This window comes from Ictidomys tridecemlineatus, chromosome 6 (assembly GCF_052094955.1).
Source record: "Ictidomys tridecemlineatus isolate mIctTri1 chromosome 6, mIctTri1.hap1, whole genome shotgun sequence".
In the NCBI taxonomy this organism is placed as follows: domain Eukaryota; kingdom Metazoa; phylum Chordata; class Mammalia; order Rodentia; family Sciuridae; genus Ictidomys; species Ictidomys tridecemlineatus.
The window spans coordinates 161,098,881-161,111,515 of NC_135482.1; the positions used below are offsets into that span (position 1 = coordinate 161,098,881).

The 12,635-nt window shown below is 38.2% G+C and overlaps 1 protein-coding gene and 1 long non-coding RNA gene across 5 annotated transcripts in view; one reads left to right on the forward strand and one right to left on the reverse strand.

Annotated features, from left to right (window-relative positions):
• Window positions 1–12,635, forward strand: part of LOC120888457 (uncharacterized) — a 575,667-nt gene that overhangs the window by 421,219 nt on the left and 141,813 nt on the right. The gene's annotated exons all lie outside the window — the stretch shown is intronic.
• The window catches only part of LOC144365147 (uncharacterized), a 535,192-nt gene continuing 532,661 nt past the window's right edge, over window positions 10,105–12,635 (reverse strand). Inside the window, exon 5 of the mRNA XM_078015994.1 lies at window positions 10,105–11,387. Within this exon, the coding sequence (XP_077872120.1) occupies window positions 11,260–11,387 (128 nt within the window). The 3' untranslated portion in view covers window positions 10,105–11,259. The remainder of the gene's footprint in view (window positions 11,388–12,635) is intronic.

A 12,635-nucleotide genomic window follows, 5' to 3' on the forward strand; every position in this document is an offset into this window, starting at 1 on the left:
TCACTATCAAATCCTGTTGTTCTAGTGTTCTGGGAAGAAAAAAACAGAAGTCTATCAATAATCATTACAAGTTTGTTTATATACCCATAACCAAAATGGTTATGCATATTTATGTGATCTAAAGATATGAGATCCAGAAAGACTGTCAAGGAAAATCCTTTAAGGAACACTGTCATGAGTTGAAATCTGCTCCCCAAAAGTTATGTTGAAGCTCTAACCCCTAGGTCCTCAAAATATACCCTTATTCTGAAATAGGGACATTGTATTTAAGTTTGACTAAGATCACTGCTGTAGAGTAGACCTCTAATCCAATAGGACTGATGTCCTTAGAAGGAGACTGCCACATGGCAACAAAGGCAGAGAAGGTTACAGGGATGCAAGTCAAAGAAGGCCCAAAACTGCTAATAAATAACTGGATATGAACAACCAGCAAGGATTGCTCTATAGTTGCAGGAAAAACATGGCTCTGCTAACACCTTGATTTTGAACTTCAAGCTTCCAGAATTGTGAGATAATAAATTTCTAATATTGTAAGACATCTATTTTGCGGCATTTGTTGTAGCAACTCTAGGAAACTAATACACCTACTACTTGCCCATTTTAAAGTTCCTATTAAATGACCACCATGCTTCTCAAGTTACTTCTATATATGTGCTAAGATACCCAGTATGTTGTTAGTATTTGTAATAAATACTCAATTATCAGTCATGCAGATTTCGGTAACCAGGAATAATATCGTACAAATATGTTCACAGAAATAGTATTTGTAAGGCTCACCATCCTTCTTATAAAACCAGATTTCTACCTGGCATCATATTCCTGCTGCCTGAAATTCTTTTTTTTCTGTCATATTTTTATCAGTGCACTATAGTTGAACATAATGGTGGGATTTGTTGTTACATATTTGTACCAGCACACAATATAGCAATATAATTTGGCCAATATTATTCCCCAATATCACACCCTCTACAGCCCCTCCCCCAATCCCTTTCTTACTCTACTGATCTGCCTTTGATTTTCATGAGATCCACCCCCACCTTTCCTTTACTTTTCCCCCTCTCGCTTCCGCTTGAGAGAAAACATAATCCCTGTCTTTCTAAGTCTGGCTTGTTTTTATTACATTGTGATCTGAAAATACACAGGATGTAACTTCTGTTTTTAAAAAATTTGTTATGACTTGTAGCCTAATATTTGGTCTACTCTAGAGAAAATTCTGGGCACTGATGAAAAGAATGTATATTCTGCAGCTATTGGATGGGGTGTTTATGTAAATGTCTATCGAGTCCATTTGATCTACAATGTAGTTTCCTTCTAATGTTTATTTTTTGTCTTGATAATGTGTCTTGATAAAAGAGGGGTGTTGAAGACACTGCTTTTTATTGTATTGGATTCCATCTCTCCCTTTAGATATATGAGTGTTGGTTTTAGAAATTGGGCTCTCTGACATTGGGCACATATAGATTTACAAACATTATATCTCCTCTTTGAATTGATCTTTTGCTTAATATATATTGATTCTTAAAGACTTAGTCTAAAATTATCTTTTGTCAGATATAACTACTTCTGGTTCATTTTAGGTTTATATTTTTCTTAGAATACCATTTTCCATCCTTTCACTTTTATCTCTGTGTAGTTTTACCAGCAAAGTGAGTTTCTTGTAGGCAGCATTGTGTTGTGTCTTGTTATTTTATCCAGTCAGTCCACCTATAACTTGGTGAATTTAGTACATTTATATTCAGGGTTATTATCACTAGGTAGGGATATCTTAATCGTTTGCTGGTTTTCTTCAAGTTGTTTTGTATATTTTTTCCTGCCTCTCTTGCTCATCTTTGATTTACTATATTGGTAAGTTTTGATTCTTTTGTGCGGCTACTCTTTCAGTGGGATTTACACTTGCACAGGCTTTCATGATAGTAGTTATCTTTCTTTCACTTCTTGGTGTAGGATTCCCGTAAGCATCTTTTGTAAGTGTGTTCTGGTGATCATGAACTCTGTGTTTTCTTGTCTCAAACGGTCTTTAATTCTTCTTTATTTCTGAAGGAAAGTCTTGCTGGATATAGTATTTTGGGTTAGCAATAATTTTCTTTCAGGACTTGGAAAATATATTCTATTCCGTCCTGGACTCTAAGTTTTCTACTGAGAAATATGTTAGTCTAATGGGGCTGCCCCTCAATGTGATTTGGTCCTGTGCTTTTGCAGATTTTTACAATTTATTTGGGGGGGGGGGCTTGTATTTTTGACAGTTTAATTATAAATAATATGCTATGGTGAATATATTTTCTGTTCTTGTGTATTTGGGATTCTATAAGCCTCCTGTACCTGAATGTCAATATCTTTCCAAAGGTAGGAGAATTTTAGGTTACTATTTCATTGAATAGGTTTTCTATGCCCTTGACTTTTTTTTTTTACTCTCCTTGGAATATGCCAAGAAAGTAGATATTGTTCATATAATGGTATCTTAAGGGTCTTGCATGTTTCCTTCTTTTTTCTCTCCTTTATTTCCCTCCTTATTTTTTTTTATCTGACTGGAATATTTTAAAGTCCTATTTTCAGGATCAAACATTCTTTCTTCTGACTGATCTGGTGTGTTATTGAGGCTTTCAACTATATATATATATGTATTTTTTTCTTATTGAGCTCTTCATTTTCAAGATTTCTGTTTGGTTCTTTACCAAAACCTCTTTGCTGAATTTTTCATTCATATTCTGTACTGTCTTCCTAATTTCATTTAACTGTGTAACTCTCTTCTCTTGTGTCTCATTGAGCTTTTTTCTAATAATTATTTTAAATTATATATCATGAACTTTGTTCCTATTGATTTTGTGGAGATAGTTTGCTAGTTATTGTGTTCTTTTGGAGTCATTTTATTACCTTTTTTTTTCATATTATGTTCCTATATATTTTTTCACTTTATGTTCCTATAATATATAATACATATATTATATCTCCTATAGTGTAGTCCCCCTAAAGCTTCTTTGGCTGTAATTAATGACTTTGGGAACGATGTGTACTGTAGGAGAGTTAGTCCAGTGTTTCTATGGGCTGTGTAAGAGTGGAAACATTCAGGTGGCTCAGGTAGGTATGGTACAGACAGCAGGACATAGGAGTTACTCACTGTGTGGCTACTCCTAAGAGTGGTGGCCCCAATTGTGCAACGGAGGCTTCCTCACGTACTGTTGATGATAACTCTGCTACTAGCAAGGGCCTCTGTCGCCACCCCAGCAGTGGTGAGGGGTCTGAAGCACTTATTCTCCAATTAGTCAGTGGCATGGGACCAAGTACATGAGGAGAGGTGGTGGCAGGAGCTTCAGCACCCCCATGTGGTGTTCACACCCAGTCCTTACAGCAGTGCCTGATCAGATGCAGTGTGGGGGTAGAGTGGCAGTGGGATTGCACACTGTTTCTCTCTGCCACTTCAGTGACAGTGTATGTCTAGGAGTAGGGCAGAGGCTGGTGCCACTGGAATTTCTCTGCCTTTTCAGTGACAGCATACATGTAGGGGCAGGACTGTAGCCGGAGCCTCAGATTTGCTCAAAACTCCCTCATTATGCTTTGTTGAGTGTGACAGCAGTGGAAACAGTACCCTGGTACCCCACCCTGTCAGTAACAGATATCTGAGAATGCCACGGGGTGAAGGTGTGGGAACTATATGGGTACCTGCCTTGGATTGACCCAGTGCAGATCCACATGGCTATGCATGTTCTTGTTCTCAGAGAGCAAGACACCCTAATTTCCTTCTTCTCTCTCTATTGCCCTCCATGTTGTAACACTTGTCTCCTGCAATGACAGGCACTCTCCTGGATTAAGGCAAAGCAGCCGTCCTTTGATCCAGTGCAAATCCCCATCACTGTGAGTTCTAGAGATGGGGATTTGGAGAGGTTTCTGATCCCTACAGTAGTCCAAATTCACACAGCAGCTTATTTATCCAGGTGGCTTCTGACTATAATAGATTTGGGGCTCACTGGGAGATGATGGGAGATTCTTTTCCAAAGAAATGCTACTGTGAAGATTTCGGGTTACTTATCTCAGTGGACTGCAAACCTGTGGTGACTATGAAACTTTCCAATCTCTAGGATTATCAGCATCCAGGCTGGTATAATTTTCTGGATCTCACTTTTTCTCTTACCCCTGCAAAGGGGAGTCTTCTGTTCTCCAGCTATGGATCCAAGGTTGCAGATGTTAGGGTGTTTTGTCTTTTCTATGCTCTCAGCCCAGGTTTCTGAATCTTGCAAGGTTCCATTCTCTCTGGCTGATTTCTAGCATTCTCATATAGTCACTCATCTCAAAATGCAGCTATACACCTGTTACTTTGGTTCTCTATGGAGGCAGAGATGAATTCTGGGTCACTTCTATTCATTCATCTTGAATTGCTCTCCTGTTTTAGTCCTTTTAAATACTGCTTCAGTTTTCTCACTTGCATTATTTCATCATAAAATAGCCTACTGTTCCTCTGTATGTGTCCTTTCTCTTTGGCCACTATTGAGATGTTTCCCTTATGGTTTTAATCAATTTGATTATGCTGTGGTGTGGCTTTCCTCATGTTTCTGAGTTTAGATTAAGTTTCTGACATCTTTTAGTTTGTAATGTTCACTAAATTTGTAAAAAGTTTTGGCCATTATTTCTTCCATTTTTTTTTCTTTTTCAATTGCATTGTATATTTGGCTACTTGAAAGGGACTGTCAACTCACCAATACTCTTTTCATTGAATCATTTTTCTCTATTTTTTGGATAATTTTTATTGCTATGTCCTCGAGTTCACTAATATTTTCTTCTGTAATGTCTAACCTATCCTTATCGATTTATCAAGTTTAATTTCATTTTTAGATTTTCAGTTTGTGTGTCTCTAATACCTTTCATGTTACCACTTAATATTTTCAATCTTTCTTCTAGCTTCTTGAACATATTAAAGTTATAATTCTTTGTCCCCCTCCCCACCAATTCTATCAGCTGTGTCATATCCAAGTTAGTTTCTACTGACTGATATTCTCCTCATTATGAGTGGTATTTTCATAGTTTTCTGCATGTCTAGAAATTTTTAATTTAATACCAAACAAATAAAAACAAATTCTATATTGTTGAGTATTAGATATTTTTGTATTTTTAAAATAATGTTTCCCATTATTCTAGGATAAGTTACTAGAGATGTTCAATCTTTTGGGGTATGAATTATAGACTTTGTTAGACAAGATCAGAGCAAAACTTCACCTACAGTATTTCCCTCACTGAGGCATTTCCACTTCTGAGTACTATACTCAGTAAATCTCAGTAATGTGGATTTCCATTCTTATTGATTAGAATAAGGAATATTCATTTAGCTTTGTGAGCTAAGGTGATTATTATTATTACATTTTAATTCCGGAATCAGGAAGCTTCCTCACACATTGAACTGGTCTGTTTTCCCATACATACTCAGGATAGACTCTCTGCAGTCTTATTTCTCTGTGTCTCAGCCCTGTAGACTCTATCTGCCTTGGCTTCCCCAGACTCACAATTCCATCCCTGCAGCTCATAGAGACCACAGGCTCTTCCTGGTTGGTTTCCTCCTGCATGTAATTTGGAAGCTCTCCCAGACAGTAAGATGGGCTTACCTTCTTTGCTTCCCAATTTTCGAACATAACCACCCTTCAATGCTTTATAAACAGTCTTCAATTTTCAAAAATATTTTGTAAATTTTTTGTTTGTTTCAAGAGAGAGGATAAACCTGTCCTTGTTACTCCAATAGTGTATAGAAGTGAAGTCAGAAAGTACTTTTGTTTTTGGAGCATACATTGATGTATTTCCCTGATAATTCCTTTAACCCTGTCGGTTCCTTAATATCAACTCCTTTCTTAAGATGCAGCTTGATATAATAAAACACAGTATCCTAAAAGGTTCTAGAAGACATGAATGAAAGCTTGCACACCAACCGTATTATGAGACTCTCAGAAGATGAAGTATTAACAGGTAATAGCCAGCACTGGTGTCCAGTTCTCATAGCTCCACAACACCGCTGGAACTTAGATGCACCCCAGGAAAAGAGAGACACACTTAAACTGACCAAGATTACATTGCCTCCAACACATCAGGATACATTTGAAATTATATAACTCACTACATATACAACATCATGCACCATCAACACAAATGCACCTCTAGGAAAGAAGCTGTTCATTTTGTGAGGGGAGAATGGGAACATGATGACATATTAAATATAATCATGTGGAATTGAGATAATGATGGCTTACCAGAAATGTGTGCAGGTTAGCAAATTCCTGTGGAGATAAAAGCAATCCCTGAGGAAACTCCAGTAAGAAGAATGAAAGCAAAAACAGTGTCAGAAAGCAGAGAACAAAATCACGACAAAGCAAGTTAAGTTTCACAACAGTTTCAAAGAGTGGGAGTCGTCAGGGTTGGGGGATGGAAAGGCATATTATGTTGGGTAGAATATTTACCGCATATATGCTGACACTCTTACCTCGGAATCCTTAGCAGCCAGAGTTAAACCATGACAGCATTTTTGGTTTTTTAGTTTGTTTTTCCAATGGGGCTCAGGCACATCCTCACAGTTCTTTCTACTCAATTTAGTTTTCCAAGTTGGCAAGATTAAATTGATTAGCATATTATGTCTAATGGAAGGAACTCTGACTTGTGACTTGACATTGGGAATATGTTTTTCTCTCTACTATGTACAAGAAATCATAACTTGCCTAAGATGCATGCCACGTACTTTTCTGATCAATGTCACTCTATTTAGCAACTTGAAAAAAACCTCAGTTCCTAATAGTGACTTGTATTTGTACAGTTTTTCAGTATTTTTAAAGCATGTCGATCTCAAAATAGACTTGTATGATGGGATGAGTAAAAAATATGGTTATAATTTACACTCTGTAAAACTGAGGATGGCAGAGGTTGAATGGTTTTCTCAACATCCTATAGTAGAATTGAGTGGCAAAATCAAGGCAAACAAAGAAATGTATCTCTTAGTTGTACTGTTTTAGTGTAATTGATTTTTCATCACTGTGAAGATAAGGGTTCTTTTTTTTTTTTTCATTTTCCCCTTTTCATCCTGAGCTCTGTAAATCAGATAAGGCAGAATTACTCTGCTTACTGCTAAGGAATATCAAATTATTCAGAAGCTTACTCGTGAAAATCACTTGATTACTTATTGTGTATTTGCCATTTGGGGTAATTTAGTTTTCCTAGCAACCCTATGAAGTAAATGTTGTACTCTTTGATGTATAGGAAACATGAGTTTGAGGGTTTAAATAACTTAAGAGATGAGATGTTTAGTTGATGGAGCTAGAATTCTAACCATCAGAGTGGGAAAACTAATTCTATTAGAACTTCCCTGATCCTCAACCTCTTTGAATTAAAAAATTTCTAACACATTTTTGCCCTTGATCTATGCACTTCTCAAACATTTATTTGGACTCCCAGAAACCCATTGCAAGAACCATGAAGCATGCGAGGAATATAATGATGCACGTCTGAGCCTTCTGTGAGTTTGTGTTCTGTACACTGTCCTCTCCCTGAGACCCAAACCCCTTGACCACTATTGTTCCTTAACATGCACAGTCATTCATCACCCCCCAAAAAGTCAACATGACTTCTGTGGTCCAGTCATTGATCTGAGCTAGGCCTGGGTGGCTTGAGATTCCGTGCAATGTGGAGCCTGGGTAGATGGGGCAGAATCTGGAGAGCGCCATGCCTTTTAGCAGCCTGTTCATTGTTGGCATGAAAATGTGCTCATTTCACTGGTGCAGATTTTGTCCCTTGAGGATAGTGTCTGGGCAAACTGACAAGCGTGGGTGGTTCTCATTGCCATCTGCATTTTGCCTCTTAGGGAATCTTAGAGTATCACCAGCTGTTACATACGACTGTGTGAAGCTCTGAGTCCTCAAGGGAAAGAAGAACATAAGGACAAAATCCCCTTTGCTGTAAAGGAAATGTAAGCGTTTGGAACCTGGGGGTGGAGGGAAAACCAAAGTGAGCCCTGCTTTTGTTACAGCGGAGAGTTTGCTTTTGTGTATGCCTAAGTGCTGGCAAGACAAGGGAAAGGCATGTAAATTCAGAACAGAAAGTCATACAACTTGTGTTTGGGTTTGGCTGATGGGAAAATATCGTCACATTGAGGATTCAAACTTCCCACCAATTTTACAGAATAGTGTAAACACAAAATTCCAGGGGTCTGGAGTGTAGCCCAAGAGAGGGACATACATAATTTTGGGCTTCCTGCAGAAAAATTAATCGTGTATTTGTCTATTTGTTTTTACACCCAATCTTCTAGAAAAATGGATGCCCTAGTTTGTTTAGAATGGCATTACCCTGAGAGGCAGATATTTGAAGGAGAAAGGTCAGGCTTGTTTTTCTTTTAATGATATAAGTTAAAGGATGTTAAATGGAGTAACCGTATTCTCTTGACAGCCCTTCACTATAGACTTTCCAGTTTCCCAAGGGCAAAGGTCTGATTAGAGGAAACGTAATTGCTCTGGTTTGTTTCGTGCCAGGCTCACCATGATATGAAATACCCCCATTGTGGAGAAAGGGTTTGCTTGTAATTCATCTTCTCCAGCTTGGTGATTGGCATTTAAAAGACTTCAGGATATTACACTGTGAATAGACATTGTTCTTAGGAGCACTGCTCTCTTTGGCAAGACAGTCTCCAGAGTCATTCCCATTTGGAACTGAACCACTTTGTAGTTGTTGGGATTATATCAATGTCATAGGGCTCTTGCTAGTCTAATAGAACTGTTTTGAAATTGCAGCAATTTTTGCATATCTGAGGTTTTATAATTAGATCCGTAAAAGGAATTGTTTTGAACTCAATAGGGGTGTAATGGAGGACTAATTAGTTAATTTTATGAGGAAACTCCTCAAACAAGTGTTCACTGTCTTTATTATTAAGTTTACATATGGGCAATTAAAGAAGGCTTCTATAGCTGTTTGCATAATGCCAGACTATGACTTAATTAAAATAGCGTAAAATGTTGATAGGTGATAAAACCTTCTTTTGATCCCTGCATATTGCTAAAGAATATTTAAGGTTATTGGTCTATTTAGCAGACTATATTTCAACTTTTTAAATGTGTTTTGTGGATATCAGTGAATCAATAAATATTATTAATGTATACAAGATTACCAGTTGAGAATGCAAAGGTATAAGATTGTTTCAACACTAAAAGGAAGGTCATATGTTCACTGCTAGTTTTATGTTCTGAATTAATACTTCAATGTCTCTTTGCATTATCCTAGACATCTTCCTAAAATTTTCTAGTTAGAAATAATATCTCTTCTTCTACCTTCAATTCCCCATAGCATTTTGCTTTTATTTGCCTACTTACCATTTGCATCACGGTGTTTAATAAGAGTTGAACTGTGGCTCCTACATGCTAATGAATCTGAATAATCACAAAAGCAACAACTACTACCACTATTGCCCCCACCATTTATAGAGAACTTTATTTGTGAAATGCTGAGCCAAGAGTTGTATCATCTTCAGAGTAACCCTACTAGATAGTATTATTACTATTGTTGTTTCACATACAAGGCAATTGAACACTAGTGATGTTAACCCACTCAAGTTCACAAAGTGAGAAGGTAAAAGTGGGTAGAGTTCAAGCCAGGCCACCTGGCTTCGGGGTCCTTTCACTAATCAGGCCTTCACGCCACCTTCCAAATGCCAGGTTGACCTTGTTTTCTTCCTGCTCTCGCCTCTGTTACTTATCATATTGCCCTGTAACTCATTTACCTGAATGAAAAGAAAAAGTAATACACTGAATTTTGCTATGAATCTCCAATAAACTTTTTACACCATAGATTGTACACATTGGGTTTACTTGACAATGCAAAAGATGAAACAGGAAAAAAAAAAAAAAACAAAACCCTGATCTCTTGCTGGCTTATTGTGTTCTGTGTTGCTGTAGCAGAAAACTACCCACTGGGTAATTTATAATGAATAGAAATTTATAGGCTCATGGTTCCTGAGGCTTGAAAGTCTGATTCAGGAGCTGCCTCTGGAGAGGGCCATCTTGCTACACCAAGCCATGATGAATGGGCAGAGAGAGGATGAGAGGGTGAGCAGGGAGGAACAAACTTGTCCTCTTATTAAAAAACAAACAACCATGCTTCTGAGATAATAGTATTTACTTATTCAAAAGAATGGTGTCCTTATTATCAAAACATCTCCCATCATGCCCCACCTCCAAACACATAAACTTTGGGGAGCATATTCAGACCACAACTCTTGTTTTTCTGTCTTGAGGAAAAAAAAAAGCTTGTGTTCAACTTTGATCCTCATCTCTCATTGCCTGATGACGTTCAGCAACTTCATGTCGTCCTGGGATGTTTTATTAATACTCGTTGTTCTCAAAAACAATTTCAGGATCATCTCTAGCCATTAAATTCAGGCATGTAATCCAGACATTTTATTATATTTGATGAATCAATCTGGAGAAACTATAAGCAATCTTATCAGATTTATTAATCTCATTCATTCACTTATTCTATAAAATTTTCCTTCATTTTTTCCAACAACTAATGTTTTCAAGTTTATATGATTTCCATCTTCAAAGGGTTCACAGTGAGGGCAGTCACCAAGTAACTTGATTACTCCAATAATGTAAATTCTGATATTTAACACAGTGCAATAGTGACCAGCTGTCGCAGTTTTCCCGGGAGTCTGAGATTTTCTAAACTGTGGGACTTTGATTGCCCAAACTGGGATAATACCTGGAAAAAGGTACATTTGGTCACACTGCCTGTGGGAACATAGAAGAACCCCAGGATCTGCATGAGAAGGCAGGAGAACACTTCCTAGGAAAGGTAGCTCTAATGGTGGAATTTCAGATGAGACAGGTTGGAAGACAAGCTCCTTAACAGCCTGACCTAGGGGCACTGACTCCATATTTCCTAGGGATCTCCGAAAGGAGGCTTAGGATGCTGGTGTGGAAATTCCTTCCCATTTCTAAATGCATACAAATGAGTGATGGGGAGGAGGGGAGGACAAGCAAGCACCTTTGGCCTTTCTCTTTAAAACTTACTTTTAAGTTTATAAAGAGACTTTTTATATATTCCACTGCTTTCTGCATTCAGAGCCTGAGCCACGTTGCAGGGCATCTAGAGCAAAATGCTGTTTGGAATTTTAAATCTGCTGTGTTTCACCCCAAAGTTACCAAAGAATGAAAGATTCTTGTGAGAGGAAAAGAACAGTTAAGAATGGAGCAGCTCCCTCATTTGTTAGGTGATCCTCAGTCACTGGTGGTGCTCCCTGGGTGGGCTGCGTCACTGCAAAAGCGCTCCTGGTTGACCGGGGCAGGAGCACAGGCTGATCCTCTGCTGCACGCAGATGCTCTCTGTTCTGGAGGCAAAACTGCATCTCTGGAGGCCGGTGATGGAAGAGTGCCACTGAGCTGCCAGAAAACATAGTAATGGCTGTGATTATGATTATGAGTGCCTTTTAATTGCTGCTACATCATGCCAACTATCTTGGGAAGGAAGAAGTAGGGCCTCATGAATAAATGATCATTTAAATATTTAAATAGATTATTATAATATACAACTTCAGAATACTTGGCTAAGTGCTTCCTGCAGAGCATGGAAAACTCAAGCTTGATGGCAAGCAGTTCCGATGTCTGGTAACTTGAAATATGCCCGTGTGTACCTCTGTTTAAAACATTTTTGTAAGCCTAGCAGATGAATCCGAAAGTCTTTATTAAACGTGGACATTTAGGATGCCTATTGGAAAACACATGGAAAGACATATTGTATTGAAATAGACGTATAATGTATATTATTTGTAGAATCTGCTTTTAATACTCTGTTTCTAATAGAAAATTGAACCTGACAGAAAACTTAGCCTGACTGAGAAAGAAGGGCATCTTCTCAATTCTCTCCTTCTTTTATATGGTAAAGTACAAGTCTAGGGCAAAACTATGAAAGTTCATCTCCAAACCATCATTTAGAAGATTGAAAGATATGATCCATCAAACCAAAAGAAGTAGAAAGCCTTTTGCTGAGAGAAAAAGAAGAGGAATTTGGAGAACCTGTCACTAGGATGGGAAAGTTGCTGCCTGGATCCTAGAAAGTAGGCCAGGAACCTCCTATCTCCTGGGTCTCGGACCATCCCACTCCTGACAGAAACCCAGAATGGATGGATATATGAGCTGCTGTGCTGTTCTTGGGATCAGCACCGTCCAGAAGCAGTGAAGCACTATGGGTAGAAGAAGGGTTCTCAGTAGATGAACCCAAAGCGGTCTTCTCCAGGTGCAGTGGGGTGTGTCAGGAACACAGGGCTTCCTAAAATCCATGCAGGGAGTCTGAAAGAGGCTGAAGGTCAGGAGATAAAGTTGTAGATCAGAATTGGCAAAATGCAATCTATTGGCCAGGTCCTGCTTCAGTTGGCTTTGCTTGTGGCCCCGAGATAAGAATAGTCTTTGCAATTTTAAAGGGATTTGGAAATAAAAGGAGATGGAGGAGGAGGAGAATTAGAACAAGAAAAAAATATGTGACAAAGACTGAATTTGGTCTGAAAATCCTGAATTATTCATTTTCTGGATGATTATAGGAAGAGATTGCAGCCCCTATCCTAGGGAATAGGACCTGGCAAATGAAGAAAATCACAGTCATCACAGACTTCTGTCCAGAGCCAGGACAGTGCC